This window comes from Pseudoliparis swirei, chromosome 8, assembly GCF_029220125.1.
Source record: "Pseudoliparis swirei isolate HS2019 ecotype Mariana Trench chromosome 8, NWPU_hadal_v1, whole genome shotgun sequence".
NCBI lineage: Eukaryota > Metazoa > Chordata > Actinopteri > Perciformes > Liparidae > Pseudoliparis > Pseudoliparis swirei.
The window spans coordinates 18,607,254-18,625,709 of record NC_079395.1 but is presented as its reverse complement, the minus strand read 5'-3'; the positions used below and the strand labels follow the sequence as shown (position 1 = coordinate 18,625,709).

Sequence of the window (18,456 nt, the reverse complement as noted above, 5' to 3'; positions counted from 1 at the left end):
AAGAGGTTTTCTAAAAGAAATAAAGAAGTTCTCCGTATTACATTTAGTGGTCGTCATATTTGTTGGTCCACTTCGTGCCGACGCTCAAACCTTTTAATTTCATTTCTCATCCCGCATGAGAATTCGGCACATACAAACAAGGCATACTGTCATGATCTGGAGTTTGTGTCTCGTTTTGTGTCTTGTTTTGAAGTCCTTGTGTCGTCCGTCTCCCTGTGGTTGTCTGCCCTGGTCCTGATTGTTTCCTTCTGTGTGATTGCTGGCCCCGCCCTCATTGTGTCCACCTGTGTCTCGTTCCCCGTTGTCCAATCACCTCCGCCTGCCTGTGTATGTAAACCCTGTTCGTCTCATTCTCTGTGTGGCTTCGTACTGTTTGGTCCGCGGTTTTGTCGTACCTGTATGGTCTGGTCTGTGATTTTTGGAATTAAATATTAGTTTGTGCAGTAATGTCGGCATTTGGGTCCTGTTTTTTGAGTCGTGACACATACATTCTTCAGCTAATGGTAAACATGGAGAAACGAGTCTGAATAAATGATGACGTGGAACAGAGGGTATGAAGTTACACACCAGCCCAACAACATTACAGCCCAGCTACACAGCCATATGATGCCGTGTAAATCCCATCGTTTTAATTTCCCCATGGATTACCAGCGGAGTTAGAAGTCATCTGCTGTGTCTATCCTGGAGCTCTATAACAGGAAGTAGATCATTGAGATGTTATGTGATTCCCAACACTTGTGTTTACTCTCAAACAATTAGCCAAGCATGTATTCCACACAGCATCGCCATAATAAAGAGCTTAATCAGGCAAGGAGTTGATGTGGAATGAGACGATAATAGCAACTCCCCTTTAGCAGAGTTTTTACATCCGTCTGCTTGGTTTACAACCGGATTTAAAGGGGCGGTGGGAAATCAGCCGTATGTGTCTCAGAGAAGTCTGTAGTCCGGTGACTATGAAGCAGTGGTCGCCAACCCGTCGATCGCGATCGACCGGTCGATCTCGGAGACGTTCCCTGTCGATCTCCAAAATAAAATGAAAATAAAATCAGAAACACATTGTTCCTCGTTTTCGAACATTTTATGAAGTGTCTTCTGAAACGTTTTCTTCCTGACTGGAAGATCGACGTCAGAAAAGATCTCCGCCTGATTTTAATGGACGCCTGAAAACGGGTTCTCTGACAGTCGTGTTCTCAGCTGTGGTCCCTGAAAGAGGGGAAGGTAGGGGAAATGCAGAAAGACCTTTATTCATAACTTTACATATTACACAAGTTCAAAGTAAAAGGACATACAACTACGTTATCAATAAATAAATGTTGTAATGCCTGTCCCTTAGTGTAAATGTTTACGTTACGGCAATAACAAATTACGCCTGCGCATGCGCGACAGCCGAGATTCTTGGCGACTTGCCAGGTCTTACCTCGGTGAGTTGGGCTTCTGTTGTCCTTCAAAACAAAAGCTCAACATTTAGCTTTCATTCTTGTCTGATGGAGCAATCTGGTTTACTTGAAAGTGATTGCAATTGTATTTATTCTATTTGAAAAAGCTCAGATGCAGGAGTCACAAATGGTGATTCTCATATTTATTATAATTAGAATTATTTAAATCTGAGGATGTCTATAAAGCTGATGTGAACGCGGGCTGACTTCAGAACCAATCCCAGGTGAGAAAACGTTCATGAATACCAAATTTGCCCCGAAAAACTCGTCAGTGAAGTAAAAAAATCACCAAATCAAAGACCAGGAGCTGGATTACTGACAGACAGCTCACAGACTGCCTCAGACTGTCTGGCTGTGTTTATGAACTAACTACAAGCTCACAGACAGAGTTCAGTCACATGCATAACACTGACTGGAGTCACATGACTTGATGGCATTATGATGAGAGCTGAACTTACATGAGTTGCAAATGTGTTTTTTCTTGTTCATATTGTGTGCGATGAACAAATATCTTACTTTTTATATCGCACTTAAATTCTGTGTTCCTGGTCTCATCAATTTGAAAGCTGGACCAAAGTGTTTTGATTTCATTCAATTAGAATTAGACTAAATAAAAAGCCTCAAGTCATAAGTCCAGTCTGGACAGTCGTTTTCTCTCAACGCCTCAAGAGGTAGATCTTGCCGGTCATGAAGGCGGAGGTCAGGGATCTTGGGCTCAAAAAGGTTGGTGACCACTGCTATAAAGCAACAAAAAAAGCAGGAAATAGGACTTCAAACAACAATGACTTTGTCTGATGATTTGTCTCCTTGAAATGTTCCAAAAAAGTGGCAAAACATCAAATTAAAGCTTAAAGCTGCCGAGCTAAAAAAACGAAAAAATGAAAAAGAGAAAAGAAAGCGTTGCTGTCCAAATACATTCGGAGCCCTGTGGATGCCATTTGATAATGAGACCCGAAGGAAAGTTTGGTGAGAGCGTTATGTTTGCCAATGAGGCGTCTGAAAATACATATCAGCATTTAACCGAACAACAACTTCAATCTGCACGCAGCCTCCTTTCTCTGCGCTATAACGCCTCCTCCGGGCATAGGAGGTCCCCAGACATTAAAAACCCACTTTGTTCCTGGAATCATGTTTTCTGGGATTGGGAGAAATTTCTAGGGCGCTGTGAGAAGAGAAGAGCCACACAAAGCTGGGTTTTTTCCTCTTCTCCCCCTCTTGTTAAGGGAACAATATACGGCTGATACTTGGTTGTCGCGCTCCGTCGTAATCCTCTTGCTTTGGGTGAATGCCACGAGGAATGAGCAGCGTTGACCGGATTGGAGGGGGGTCTTTTTAAAAAGCTTGGGTGTGTAATTGAGTGTAGAGCGGCGGGGGGTGGCTCCATTTGATGGAGAGAGGCAAAAAAAATAAAAAATATCCCCACAAAAAATGAGGCAAGCAGAGGATCACACAAAAGAGAGACACACAAACATCAAGCAGTTAACAGCACACACGTGGTAAACTGTGAGCTTTAGGAGCCCAGCATGAACCTGGTCTTCCCCCGAGAAGTCCCCGGTACTCGGAGCGGCCCGATCCAAAACACCAGCTTTGATTAGGGTTCAACTACCCGGAGGCTGATTTGGTCTCGCTAATCCACACAGTCAGCGCCGCGGCAGCGGCTGTGGCACGCGGCTCGCGGAGGCCATTAAGGTACTTTAAAAGCATTAGCTCCGGATCGCTGCAATTTGCATCAGAATTCACACTCAAGCACGTGGAGCTTATACGCAGTTTTCCGTGTGACTTACACTTTCCGAGGTTCTACCGCCTACGAATGTTCACGAGTTCAACGAGGAGTAACAGAAAGAAGATCCAGAACCCGCTGGAGAATCATCAGGTTTTTAAATTGTCTTCAGTCTCAAAGTAATCCGGGGACAGTTGTCGACGGTAAAGTGCAAACAGGAACTTATAAGAGATAATTTGGCCTTTTTTGCCTGTTCGGTCCGACTGTGTAGCTAAGGTCAACGTTAGCTAAGGTCAATGTTAGCGAAGGTCAACGTTAGCTAAAGCCGCTAAAATGCCGATCTGTCAACAGTTTCATCCGAGCCCACAGGAAGAGGGCCTGGTTGGAAGAGAATGTTATATATGGTGGCCAAACCCTGAAATTACAGGTGCGCCACGGGTTGCCATTGGGCCCAAAAATAGTTTTTCCCATAGACGTATATTGGAGAAAAGACAACTGTCACTGTTTTTGTTTTGTGAATCAACCTTGTTAATCAACAAGATATTTAACTCGGTAGGTCTTAAAAAGCCAAATCCAGAGTTGTTTTCCATCGCGACGCCGAGAATGAGCGAAGTGCGTAACATCTGCGTAATTTTTATGAATTTTGGAGCAACCCACAAAGGAATGAAAAGGACCGCCTCCAAAGTTTTATCCAGTTCTGTTTTTTCATCCATGGTCTCATTAAGAAACTGATGTCATTAATTTGTCTATTCAATTATTTAAAAACCGATAACACACTATGTTATGCCACTTTTAAATGGCATGATTATATTTTAAAACTATCAAGTAATTTCAGCGAAGACCAAATTGTTAAAATTGTTCAATAGACGAGTCAGGTCTATTTGGTTTCGGTGATCGACGCTTCCTCCTTTTGAAGTTGGACGGCCAATCATCCGGCGGACTGACGTCTGGTTCAAATAACGAGACAGTTTGAGGGCGGATCAGCCTTTGAGAAACCGAGATAGCCTGATGTCAATAACCTCGTTAATTTAAGCGGGCTAATAGGACATTTGGTCGACTTTGTTGAGCCACGTACGAGAAATAGGGCCCTGGATCCTTGGAGGACGTTAAGAACAACAACAACAACAACAACTTATCTGGATCCATTCACGTGGAACAGTCTTCAATAGTATGAAGAAAATAATTTAAAAGCCTTTAGTTTCATTATCAAAAATAATTAACAGTTTGAATTTGTAATTGTATTCTTGTTTAAAAAGAAAGACTGAATTATACAATTTGTCCTCAAACTATTCAACCCTCACAATAATTATTACTTTCCTCCTGAAATGATTCGATGTATCTCTTGTTATCTCAATTTCAGCGAAACCTTAATGGAAACGTGAGTTATCTTTCCCATCAGACTCCTTTTAAAAAATCCAAATGAAATGTAATTGTGCAAAAAGCAACACGGTGGCGGCTCTTTTCACTTTAATTGGAAATAGGTCGGCAATTATCTGGCGTAGATGAGAAAAGGCCCACAGGATGACAGTGAGGGAAAGACGACAAGAACTCGAGTCACTGAGCCGCATTCATTCAGGGGACGAACTGGCTTGTCCTTTCGGAGGTAATAGAGGACACACCTACCAATTTAAGAGGTATAACAAAAACAGAATTGATTGATTTATATATATATATATATAGACACAGTATATATATTTATTTATTTATTTTTATTATTTGTATTGATTTATATATATATTTATTTATTTATATATATATATGTATTTATATATATATATTTATATAGATATATATATATGTATTTATATATGTATTTATAAATATATATATATATATGTTTGTATATAAATATATATATAAATATCTAAATATACCTGTATATATATATATATATAGTTTACTCCATCCATCAACAGGGAGGAACCAACATGGAGACGCCCGAGCAGAGCTGCCTCCCTGCTGAAGAAGGAAAGGGAAAAGAACTCAAACATTAATGTCTAATAATTCAGCTTGATTACAAGATCCTCCCGGCGACCGGCCGGCCATTTCTAATTTGGTTCAAATTGAGCTTACGCTAATGCAACAGCCGACCAGGCCACAGGATAACTCCATCTAATTCATCAGCAGTATGAGTTCCCTTTTTTAGCCTAAATAGCGGCGCGGCGTGATGTGAGCGGAGCTGGAAGCAGCAGCTGATCTATCATCGCGGAGGCGAGTGAACCCCTGACTGCATGTGTGATGAGCATGTGTGATGAGGCGCTCCTCCGCCCGGCAGGAGGCTCCTCCGCCCGGCAGGAGGCTCCTCCGCCCGGCTGCTGCTGGGAGGAGCCTGACACGACCTGCAGGTCACGAGAGGTCTGACAAGTCTCCGGCTTTAGGGCGCACACAAAAACACACACACAGTGTGTGTATACCGTTCAGCAACCCGGTGCTTTTTTTTTTCTCAGAGCATATTCCATATAATGAGGATTAGGAAAGTAAACAAAGTCGTTAAAAGTCGTTACTGGGACCGACAGCTCGCGTCTTCTAATGACATGAACCAGGGAGGTCTGGAGCCGAGGAACGAGGGCCCTGATGGAAGAACTGGGAAACAGCATGGTGTGTGTGTGTGTATGTAGGTGTGTGTATGTGTGTGTGTGTATGTATGTGTGTGTGTGTATGTGTGTGTATGTGAATATGTATGTGTGTGTGTGTATATCTGTATGTATGTGTGTGCGTGGTGTGTGTATGTGAATATGTATGTGTGTGTGTGTATATCTGTATGTATGTGTGTGCGTGGTATGTGTATGTGTGTGTGTGCGTGTGTATGTGTATGTATGTGTGTGCGTGGTGTGTGTATGTGAATATGTATGTGTGTGTGTGGTGTGTGTGTATGTATGTGTGTGTATGTGTGGGGGTGTCTCTACGTGTGTACGTGATTATGTGTGGGTGTGTGTGTGTGTATCTGTGTCTGTGTATGTGCATGTGGGGGTATGGGGGTGTGTGTGTGTGTGAGTGAGTGTGAGTGAGTGGCCGAAGGGGTAACTCACTCTGGGTGAAGCTGGGTCTGTGTGTGTGTGTGTGTGTGTGTGTGTGTGTGTGTGTGTGTGAGTGAGTGGCTGAAGAGGGTACTCACTCTGGCTGAAGCGTGGTGGGTTGTCGTTGACGTCGGTGAGCCGGACCGTGACGGTGGTGGTCCCGGACAGTCCTCCCAGGTGGCCCCCCATGTCCTTGGCCTGAAGCAGGACCAGGTACTGGTCCTGGGTCTCCCTGTCCATGTCGGGCACGGCCGTGCGCAGAATGCCTGGCGCGCACAAACAAATCACAAACAAAACACACACACACACACACACAGTCTTAACATCACGAGGTGGCCACGGAGCGTAACTCATCTGCTTTGGACTCAAAGGGGGTTTTCGATCAATATTTACGGCTCTGTGATTACCCGCCACTGAACCCCTCTGGCTCCTGCCACACGCTCTCTGGCCGGCGCTCCGGTTTGGAGCAGAAGCTGCCCGTTGGGATCTGGTCCAGTTCTACTCTCCTTTTGTATTCATTTGTGCAGACTTCTGTCTCCATAGCGACGTTACAACGCGGTTCTCATCTCCCCGGGCATCAACTCTTTCTGATAAAGAATACTCATAATTAGGCGTATAAGTTGTGGCTAATGACCTCAATGGTGGTATTGACGCTCATTTAATTCGTAATAATTACTTTTGGCCCTTTTTAATTCATCAACAATGTAAAGTACACTAGAGACTGCCTGACGGACCTCTTCCTGGAGCAATAGGATTAGCGGCTGACTTCAACAAGGTAGCGCATGAAACGGTGGACCGGGACACGTAACAGACACCGTGACCTTTTATTCATGACTTATTAGCATTTATAACAGCAGACGTGACCGCTCGTCATGACCCCGAGAGAGCCGGGACCCCTCGACGGCACTTACACGTGTTCCCGAGTCGTTAATAAAAAGGTTGCGAGGGCTCGTGCTTTCCAATAAGCCATTTAGCCTGCAGTTAAAAATGGATAAATGAATGAGTTGTTATCTCAGGGAGGTGGGTCCAGATGCTCCGCGGCTCTCCTCTAAAGGGTAACAACCGGGAAAGAGATTCATTGCGCGGCGATTAGAGACACAACTAGAACGGGCGCTCGGTAGAGTGCATACCTTCGCATATCACAAGATTGGGCATTGTATTATGAACATTTTGGCATTAGTTGCATGACAATTGGATATAAATTGACCGCGCTATGGTAAAAGAAGATTTTGACCTTTTCATGATCTTGACTTTGACCTTTGACCCGATCGATCCCAAAATCTAATCAAATGGTCCCCGGATAATAACCAATCATCCCACCAAATTTCATGCGTTTCGGTTTAATACTTTTCGAGTTATGTGAGTAACACGCATACAAATAAATAAATACACGGCGATCAAAACATAACCTTCCACATTTTCAATGCGAAGGTAAAGATGGGGAGTGAGACCCGAAAAAATAGCTTTTCTTGCAGCAGGGTTTCCAAAAAGTTGGAAACTCTCAAATATCAATATTGTACCTGGCAAAGAAAACCGGGAATCCGCCTGGGCTATAATTAGTTATTGATTATTACAGTAATGAATTATTTAGTAGGCCTTGGTATTTCCATTAGTCACGACTACCCCGTTTTAAAAGTACGCCTTTTTTCAGAAAAGCTTCTTTTAATGTATTTTGCTCATCGCCTGTGATTTTCAACGAGTTGTTCCTCCGTCGACGTCGAAGCCTTCACGTGGTCGCTGTGTTAAAAGAAGAACGTTTTTTAAAAAGAGAAGAAAAATGCCACATCTTCGGTTATAGTAGTTAAACTGATCTCCCTCTGATGGACGGATCCAGTTCTTCCTGGACCACGTCGAGCCGCCTCGTCGTCGGGCCGGAGACACGGCGGCCATTCCTGACACCCAGTTTACATTTGACAGCGACAATTCATTACCCAATGTCCTGTTAAAGGCGGGCATATACACACACACACACACACACACACATATATATATATACATAAATGTATATATATATATATATATTCAGATATATATTTATTTATATATGTTATATATATATATATTATATACATATAAATATATGTATATTTATATATATATATATTATTTATATATATATTAATATATACATATAATATACATAAATATACTTTTATATATATATATATATATATGTATAAGCACAGACATATCCTCCTATGGTAGAGATAAATCAGCCAACATGCCAGCGGCCAGATATGCTGACAGAGCATAAAATCCGTCCCCGTATCTCACGCTGTTCCTTAGCACGCCGCGACACGTCGCTTACGGCCGTTCGGCATCGATCACCTCCTCCGCGCAGATGACCTCATTCCGCTACGTGTGATTGGCTGTGTGCACATCCAGGTGCCCCGGCCGGCTCCCGCCCGTTAAAAACACACCGGGGCCTCGGGTGAACTCGGCGGGTGAGCTCGAGGTGAATCACACAGTCGTTCATTTTTCAACAAAAAAAATGCTAACGAAAACGAGCTGGAGATTACACGTCTGGGTTTCTGAGCGCGATTCGCGAGCGGAACAACGGCGCGAAAACACGCTCGCCTCGGATGCCGAGCGGTTTGAATGACACCTCTGGGTAATGGAGGCGGCGAAAGGAGCGAAGTGATTGAAAAAAGGAAAAGAAGGAAGACACATCGGAGAGCGGACGCGATCAGAATACCAAAGCTGGTGTGATAGCTGCGGCGGGCGAGATGAGGTTATATTCCACAATTAGCCTTTGAGGGTCTCTCTCCGCGTGTTGCAGAGGTCCTCACATGTCAAAGTAATCAGTTATTAACCATTCACGTCCAACGAGCGAGACCAGAATATTAGTTGCAGGCACACGCTCCCGGAAAAAAAACACGTCAAAACCTCGTTAGCTAAATGCTAACGTGTTCCTGCGTCAGAGTCGGGCAACAGCTTAATACAAAATGTAATGAATTAATTATTAAAGCGCGCCCTCTGTTGAACAGGGAAAAAAATTAACTTTTTGCCCTGAGGTGACAGGCGAGACACGGCGGGCGGGCGGGGCCTCCGAGGGCCTCCGGAACAGTTCACGAATACTTTGGATTTTTTTTTGCTGACGTCTCTTTTCAACGCTTGTCTTTTTTTATTATTGCCGTCATCCAGAAATAATAACATTAGGCTCGCTGTTGGGTTTGTGTTGCACACAGAACCTGGCAGCATGAATACATTAACGCCAACTCACACTGGAGCGAACCGGAGTGAGGGGGGAGATACGTGTGTGTGTGTGTGTGTGTGTGTGTGTGTGTGTGTGTGTGTGTGTGTGTGTGTGTGTGTGTGTGTGTGTGTGTGTGTGTGTGTGTGTGTGTGTGTGTGTGTGTGTGTGTGTGTGTGTGTGTGTGAGTGTGTGTGTTAGATGTGGGTGTTTGAGACTTTAGTGGAAAAGGGAAGTGGGAAATACGGATGACTAAGTGTGACAAGAGAACGAAGTGTTAGTTTGAATGTGATGATCTTGGTGTGTGTGTGTGTGTGTGTGTGTGTGAATGCATTTTGTCCGCTTCTCCGATTGTTCTTCAGCTCCAAGCATTCTCGAATGTTTAACTCCAACTGTGCACGCTCATGCACGCCTGCAGGTGTGTGTGTGTGTGTGTGTGTTATGTCGATCCATTCTCACATGCTCAGCCGTGTGTGTGTGTGTTTGTGCGAGTGTGTGCGTTTTTCGCATTTCGACACCTTGAGTATATTTGCTCGTGTGTGTGTGTATGTGTTTGCTTGCTTCCAGACATCTGCGCATCTTTTACACTTCTGTGCCTGTGTGTGTGTGTGTGTGTGTGTGTGTGTTGTGTGCACGCCCGCGGATTTGTAAACACACTCACCTGTCTGGGGATCGACAGAGAAGTACTGCTGGCCCTGCACCAGTGTGTACACGAGCTTGGCGCTGTTGCCATAAGTCGGGTCATCAGCATCCGTCGCTGTCACCTGGATTATAGACGTGCCTGTAGGGGAGGGGTAAAAGATAGAGAAGAGAGGGGGCACAAGAAAAGGAAAGAAAGGAAGAGAGAGAGTCAAAACATGGCAGAGCTGCGGCTAAGTGGACAGAGCGGCGCGCAGCTCTTCCAGAGCATCAGAAAGCTTTTTTATCCTCCACTCTCCTCCCTCGCTCCTTCTTTTTCAATCTCTTTCCGACTGCAGTGTGACAAATACTTTATTACCCGCCGCCAAACACACACACACACACACGCCCTCCTCCACCCTGCCCCCCCCCCCCCCCTTCCCTTGGTTCCCGCTGTCTCACTTCATTCCTCTTCCTCTCCGTCTCCGATTCCCTTCAGCTCCCCGTCTCACTCGGACCGTCTGTCTCCTCCTCCTCCTCCTCCTCCTCCCGCTCACTCCCTCAAATCCTCTTTCTACGGCTCGAGGGAGGGCGTGAGTGAGTGGGGGAAGTGAATAAATATATACCTCTGAGTGTCCTGGGAGTGGACGTGGACATGGTGGAGGAGTACAAGTACCTGGGCGTCTCCATCGACAGCCGACTGAACTGGAAGGCCAACGTCAACGCTGTGTACAAGAAGGGGATGAGTCGACTCTTTTTCCTGAGAAAGCTTCGATCCTTCAACGTGTGCAGCAAGATGCTGGAGTTATTCTACCAGTCGGTTGTCGCCAGTGTGCTGCACTTTGCCATTGTCTGCTGGGGAGCAGCACGAGCCGGTGACACCAGCCGTCTTAACAAACTGGTTAGGAAGGCTGGCTCCATCATCGGCTGCCAGCTGGAGCACCTGGAACAGGTGGTGGAGAGGAGGTCGTTGAAGAAACTGGTGTCCATATTGGACAACCGGACCCCTCTCCACCACCTCCTACAGGGACAGAGGAGTACTTTCTCCAGACGTCTCCTCACGCTCCGCTGCCACAAGGAGAGATACAGGAGAACATTCCTGCCGACGGCTATGAGGCTCTACAACAGTTCACCTCTTGCCAGATCACCCTAACCCTTCTTATATTTTGTGTTTTTTTTTTTTTTTTTTTTTTTAATTCTTGTGTGTTGCTGCTACTGACTCGACAAATTTCCCCTTGGGGATTAATAAAGTATATATCTATCTATCTATCTATCTATATACTAAACACAGTAAACACGTTTCATACATGTATACGACTACATTACAGTGCAAACACACCCCCAGTGGGACTGGAGACCGACAGGATGGGAAATGAAGGAGGGGATTTGTGGGACAGCTGCTACTTTATTTCTGATTAAAGCCTTGACGGTGTCACTATGGGGAAGATAGGTGGAAGGTGTGTTTGAGAGAGAGAGAGAGAGAGAGAGAGTCCTCTGTACCACACTGCAAAAGTGACTGAATTAAATGAAAATTCCCGTTTTGGGTCTGTTAAGTTGTAATAGTTTATTTTGATAACATCTGCAGAGGTCTTATGTTTTAAATTAATACATATAGAAAGATATTATAATAGAACATATTATGGAGAATATTGATATTGTTATTAATGTATTATGAAGCATAGGGGTAATGTTTACTCTATGCAAATGTAAATGGCAAGAATTAATGTATATTGCATGAGAGTGACTGTATGTTAGTATTATAGATTGACGAGGCCGGTTGAATTCCGTGAAGTGACTTACAATAACAGGGACTTTTATTGTGAAAGTGACTTTAATGCGGACAATAACAAGACGGGACTCTTATTGTGAAAATACTTGTTTAGCGACTGGACCGGAAGTGACGTTTTGACCGGGGCCAGTGAGATCGAGTATGAAACTCCGGGGTTTAGAGAAATCGGGTCTCTTCTACAGGTATCCCCGAGGCCGCAAGGCTGAGGGCCCGGAGGAGCCGGGAGACGAGGAAGAGCGCCTTGAATGTTTGTTTTACACTTCCTGCCATTAAATGTTGATAACTTAATTCACGCGCGTCCGGAAGCCTGTTTTCCATCATCTGCGAAGTGCCCAGTTTCAGAATACTCTACAGGTCTTAACCAAGAACATGTGCTGATAGAACTTTTCCAATTCTACTCCAGTGAGATTCTTCTAGTTTTCCAAAGCTGAGTTTTACTTCCACCACAGTCACCTTGATTGGCGGGCGAGCTCACCTGCACTATAATGTTGCTTTTAAACCTAAAACCTCGCTCACAGACGTCCGACTGCTTTTAATCCGAGCTCAGTTTGGATTTCTTTCTCTATTTCTTACCAGCTTGAAAAAAAAGAAGAAAAAAAAAGCTATTACAGAACAATCTGCAAAGTGCTCCTTTACCAGCTTCAAAAGTGTGTCATTGAATCCTATTTCTTTTTTTGTGGAGAGATATTGTGTGGATAAGTGCAGAGGGGGAGAGGGGGGGGGGGTCTGTAGATAAGGAGACAGAAGTAAAAAGAGAGAAAAAAGGAATCAGACTTAGAGATCAAACGGCGTGACGCTGAAGGTTGATGCAACAAGTAAGCAAGGGGGAAAGGCAAACCGATTGGTATGCAGCCACCAGCACACACTGTAAAATTTAATAAGTTAACTTTACTTGAAAAAGGTGAGGAAACCGATTGCCTCAAATGTTCTAAGTAGAGTAGCTCAATAATTTTAAGTTCTTAAAACTAAAAATAAATGAGTTTTGGCAACTGATGTAATTGGAGTAAACATAAGTTCAGTCAACTCATATGTCATTTCAGACAACTTAAAAGATACGAGTGAAGGTAACTTAAAATCTTTAATCATGTAATAAGTTGACTTTACTTGAAAAAGGTGAGGAAACCGATTGCCTCAAAATGTCTAAGTAAAGTAGCTCAATAATTTTAAGTTCTTAAAACTAAAAATAAATGAGTTTCGGCAACTGATGTAATTGGAGTAAATATAAGTTAAGTCAACTCATAATATGTCAGTTCAGACAACTTAAAAGATACGAGTGGAGGTAACTTAAAAATCTTTAAGTATGTAATAAGTTGACTTTACTTGAAAAAGGTGAGGAAACCGATTGCCTCAACATTTTTAAGTAAAGTAGCTCAATAATTTTAAGTTCTTAAAACTAAAAATAAATGAGTTTCGGCAACTGATGTAATTGGAGTAAACATAAGTTAAGTCAACTCATAATATGTCAGTTCAGACAACTTAAAAGATACGAGTGAAGGTAACTTAAAAATCTAAGTATATAATAAGTTGACTTTACTTGAAAAAGGTGAGGAAACCGATTGCCTCAACATTTCTAAGTAAAGTAGCTCAATAATTTTAAGTTCTTAAAGCTAAAAGAAACTAAGTTTAGGCAACTCATGTAATTGCAGTAAAGTAGGGTTAGGGTTAGTATAGTTAACTTAACAATTATTAGTTACTAGGTTAACTTAAAAAAGACAACTTAAAAGATCCAAGTTATATTAAGTAAACAGTACTAATAAGAACTAGTTAACTTTACTAGTCAATGAGATCCCATTACTTAGAAATAGTGAGGAAACCGATTGCCTTAAAATGATCAAGTAAGCTGAACTAAAAACTGTAAGTTGTTGAAACAAAAGAAGGAGAACAGTTACAATGGAAGACGTTTATTTAGAAGAAAAACACGTTTTAAAACTCAAACAACGTGCTTAAAACGCTGAACATGTTGCCAGATTAGGTTTTGTAACGCAGAAATATGATGAACACAGCGTTTTCGGCATTTGCTAAATTTCACGACAGAAAAACAACAAAAACAGACATTTTCTAGAAAAGAGTTCAATTGGAGATAGAAGGGTGAAGTTCTCGGGCCTGACTGCACATCATGAACACAGTCCCTTATGGCATCAGTAGATTTTTGAGTGATTGTATTTTATGGTTTTTGGTCCAAGTGAGAAGCACTCTATGAATAAATTCAGAAGGTCTTCCTCACTCGTTGAGGATACTCCAAATTCAGGGGTAAATAAGTCCGAAGAGTAGCCACACGGCACGGGGAAGATTATCGCGGTCACCCATCACGACTGTTCCTCCCAAAACGATGGCAGTAGTTGTAGACTCCAGGTTCAGCGAGTGAGGAGGCCACAATGTCTTCAGCACCGTCAGGGTCCCAATGGAGGCGTGGGACACGTCCAGAAGGTCATCAGAGTCCTAATAACAAGAGCAGCATAAAAAACACAATTACATGTCAAATTTCACATTGCATTTCTATGGTAGAACACACAATGGTTACTTGGATTCTGATATTATTAGATAATCAAGTGAAAGATGCTCAGGAGTGAGTGCGATGATTAATTCATTGATCATGTGATTCACTGAATGATTGCAAAAGCTAATAATAAAGAATATGAATTATCATATTTACAAATAGGGATATTTGAATGGAACAACAATAATAGAGCAAATGTAAAAAACAGAATGTAGAAGGGCCTGAGAACAGGTCGATGCAGTTGCATCACAACACACCCCGATCAGGACCCGTTGGTGGCTTCTGCTGTGTTTCCATGGGGTCAAGTCGAAGCTTCATGCTATCCTAAACTCACACCTTCAATAAAGAAAGACCAACGTTTAATACGTGGGCAACCAACCATATTCGTGGTAAACATCCACATTTCTTTGTCACTGCTGCTTCTGGGAAATGTGCTCCTACCACAGGAGGCTGAACAGGTACCTACCATCGTCAGCCGTCACACCTGCATCATATTGGCTGCTCCTGAACCTCCTGTGGCAGGAGAGCGAGCATATTGCCCAAAAGCAACAAAGAAATAGCGATAATGTTACAAGTGAAAACCCATTTTTGGTAACAGGAGATATTAGTAGAACCCCTCTACCATCATGCAGACATGTGAAGGTGTACAGATACCCATTTAGGTGTGATATGATTTGTAATTTTTTATTTTGAAGGCCTTTGGGTTTTGAATGGGGTGACTAGAGAGCTGCAACTGGACCTGACTGGAAAGACGGGAGATCCCACTAAAAGGGCCCCAATCAGGGATAAGTTAATCAAAAAGTAGAAGCACTGATTGGAAGAGAAGTAGCCAATAACAAAAGATTAACAGGCAGAACACATGAGATAGATTGGGCATCCTGTGGTGTGGAATTAAATAATTTTGACTAAAGTCTACTTACAAATTCTTGAAGAAGTCTGCGTTGTCATCTCCAAGGATGACGGGAGAGCCACGGAGGACTGCTGTTCACCTCCCAGTCACATCTGTACTCTAAAAAAATATTTTAAACACACACAATTCACAAGTGTTAAAGGACAATCATTTGACAGCTCTGCATGCAATGCTGTGACACTACTTTATTAACCACATAAAGAAAAATGACTGCTTGAGAAACTTACCCCAGGTATGACTTGTTGCAGATATTCAAGTTTCTGTCCGACACTTTCCCCCTCTGGGTTTTGAACTTCTCCAGGAAGCGAGGAGTGTATTTGTCGAGATCTTTGAAGAACTCTGATTGCAACTCAGATTTTTGTTTGATAAGCGACAGAACTCAGCCAGAATCTAACGGAAAGAGAAATAAATTAATATTTAGTCATATTAGACCTACAGTAAACACATTACAACATACTACATCACACTGGGCAGAAAACTAGTGGCTTCTAGATTGAACAGATTACATCAGCTCCCCTCATCGTTCCTTCATGGTCGTCACAGGAGACACTCTGTGTGAAGACATGGACTCAATCTGGCAACGCTTCCATGTGTTATGCAGTAGTGTGTAGAAGAAAATAAGCAATACTTACAATTCATTGCCAGGTTTTTCAAAGCCTACAAAAGAAACAACAAAAGCAATTAGTCAAACTGCAAATAACTCCTCGTCAAGATGCATTTTTACGGCTAAAAAGCCATCAGTTTAATGGAAGATTTCACAGACAAATATGATTACAAATGCTTATCCTAGATATAGATAGATAGATAGATTGAAGTCATAAATAGTCTGTAGGGAGGTTGGCAGGGAGCTTAGTTTCAAACTTGCTGTTGGTTATAATGGATGTCATTTCCATTAAATATCACAAAATAAGAAATGATGATCAAGTAAAAAATTAAAAAACGTTGTACCACATTCGCTGTGGCCGAGAAGTTCTCCATTATACGGTTGTGGTTGAATTATTCCTCGTTACTGTAGTGTTATGGAATAATAGGGTTTTGAGCCCGTTGTATCTCCAAGTATCTTTATTAGCTTAACCATACATAACACCGTGACTGACTGGATTCGGGTAACTCCAAGAGCGGGCCGCCGACTGTACACGCCCCCCCTCTGATCACACATGCCTTCGTATCACTCCGCATGTCTATAAAGTAGTACCATTACATTATAGTTACATTCAACCTAACATTGCATTCACTCTTAACTCAGTGACAGTAGCGTTGTGTGACTCCCGTAGTGCTGCGTAAATGCACACGAGTGAGACAGCCACGACGATGTCCGCCATTAACATTGTGACTCGTTTGTTTTGACGGTCTAGCTAGCTTACATTAAACGCTTCGTAAAGTTAACATTCAACTACGAATATACATATGAACAATATGGCGAAGATACGACGATGTTTACTAAGGACATGAACGGAAAAACGTTATTGAGACGCTGAAACTTACCTGAAAGTAACTCGCACACCTGCACTGCCTTCTCGCTGCCGCCAATCCGTCTCGAGCAAAGAACGTCTTCAGTGGTCGACTGCGCATGCGTATCCGAGCCGAGTGCTGCCGAGTGCACCCGAGTTTCTTCCGAGTCCGCCTCACTCATTTTTTTAAAGTAAAGCTTACTTGAGATAATAAGTTTAATAACTTTACTCACCAAAAAGTGTTCTTTACTAAGTTTCTTAAAGTAAGGTCAACAAAGTAAGCAGAAATGAGTAAAGCTCACTAATTTTTTTAACTAAACTTTACTATTACATTTTACAGTGCAGACACAGACACTCGCAGGGGATCGAACACTCGCACTGACATGCATCCATCTGGAACGGGTGCTAAGACGTCTGTCCTCTCAGGGGAAAAGGAATATATATATATATATTTATATTTATATATTTATATATTTATATATATATGTATATATACAGGACTGTCTCAGAAAATTAGAATATTGTGATGAAGTTCTTTATTTTCTGTAATGCAATTAAAAAAACAAATGTCATGCATTCTGGATTCATTACAAATCAACTGAAATATTGCAAGCCTTTTATTCTGATTTATTGCTGATTATGGCTTACAGCTTAAGAAAACTCAAATATCCTATCTCTAAATATTAGAATATCATGAAAAAGTATACTAGTAGGGTATTAAACAAATCACTTGAATTGTCTAATTAACTCAAAACACCTGCAAGGGTTTCCTGAGCCTTGACAAACACTCAGCTGTTATAAATCTTTTTTTTTACTTGGTCTGAGGAAATATTAAAATTTTATGAGATAGGATTTTAGAGTTTTCTTAAGCTGTAAGCCATAATCAGCAATATTAAAAGAATAAAAGGCTTGCAATATTTCAGTTGATTTGTAATGAATCCAGAATGCATGACATTTTTGTTTTTTTAATTGCATTACAGAAAATAAAGAACTTTATCACAATATTCTAATTTTCTGAGACAGTCCTGTATATATATATATATATAACTAACTGTGAATCATTCTCCCGGATACACATCAGGCTGGATGTTTTTAACCAGTCGATTGAAACCAACACAAAACCTTTTGCAGGCACCAATTTCAAGCTATTGTGTGTATGTGTACGTGTGTGTGTGTGTGTGTGTGTGGCTCCCCCTCCCCCCTTCATGTCGACCTCGGGCCACTTTGGCTGAACTGTGGCAAAGTGGCCCCAGTTTAGAGGGTGAGTTATAAATAAACTATTTTAAAAATACAAGCGTCTTTTCGGTCAAACTCAAAAGTTTTCCTGAAAGCAATTCTCCCAGCGAGAGTGCTCCTCGGAGGAGGAGGAGGAGGAGGAGGAGGAGGAGGAGGAGGAGGAGAACCCATTTGCAACGGGAGCAGCGCAATTCAAATGGAGATTAGAGTACTTTTCTACATGCAAACGGTTTCCTCCAGGCACTCGGCAGCCACGCTCAGAATTACAATGTCAGGCAGTTATTGTCACTCCAACATCTCCCTGGAAAAACCATCTCTGTTCTTACCTCTCATTTCATTCCTATTCCAAGCACTGTACACGGCCTCCCCTCAGAGGGGATGATCAGGTCACTGTGTCCGTGGCAGGGACACACATTATTTTTAAAAGTGGGGGATCATTTCATTATATTTGTAAGTATTTTCGTGTAAAATATATTTTTTTAAAGGTAATTTCTCATGTTTCTGTGCACGATGCCCCGATCTCACATACATGTTGCTATTATTTCTTTCAATCATTTTATTTTAAGTTTGTACAAGTTACACCAGACAA

The 18,456-nt window shown here is 42.3% G+C and overlaps 1 protein-coding gene and 1 long non-coding RNA gene across 4 annotated transcripts in view; both read right to left on the bottom strand.

Annotated features, from left to right (window-relative positions):
- The window catches only part of LOC130198490 (uncharacterized), a 186,236-nt gene that overhangs the window by 72,336 nt on the left and 95,444 nt on the right, over positions 1–18,456 (bottom strand). The window contains exons 5-6 of the mRNA XM_056421656.1: positions 10,028–10,147; positions 6,272–6,439 (exon numbers count right to left, since the gene is read on the bottom strand). Of these exons, the coding sequence (XP_056277631.1) occupies positions 6,272–6,439; positions 10,028–10,147 (288 nt within the window). The remainder of the gene's footprint in view (positions 1–6,271; positions 6,440–10,027; positions 10,148–18,456) is intronic.
- LOC130197521 (uncharacterized) lies at positions 13,659–16,950 on the bottom strand. 3 transcript variants are annotated; one of them, XR_008832480.1, is made up of 5 exons: positions 16,666–16,950; positions 15,408–15,837; positions 15,191–15,279; positions 14,650–14,783; positions 13,659–14,212 (listed from the first exon to the last, which is right to left on the bottom strand). It is a non-coding gene; the product is annotated as an uncharacterized LOC130197521 (long non-coding RNA). The 3 variants fall into 3 exon arrangements; XR_008832479.1 differs by lacking the exon at positions 14,650–14,783 and adding an exon at positions 14,528–14,606; XR_008832478.1 differs by lacking the exon at positions 14,650–14,783.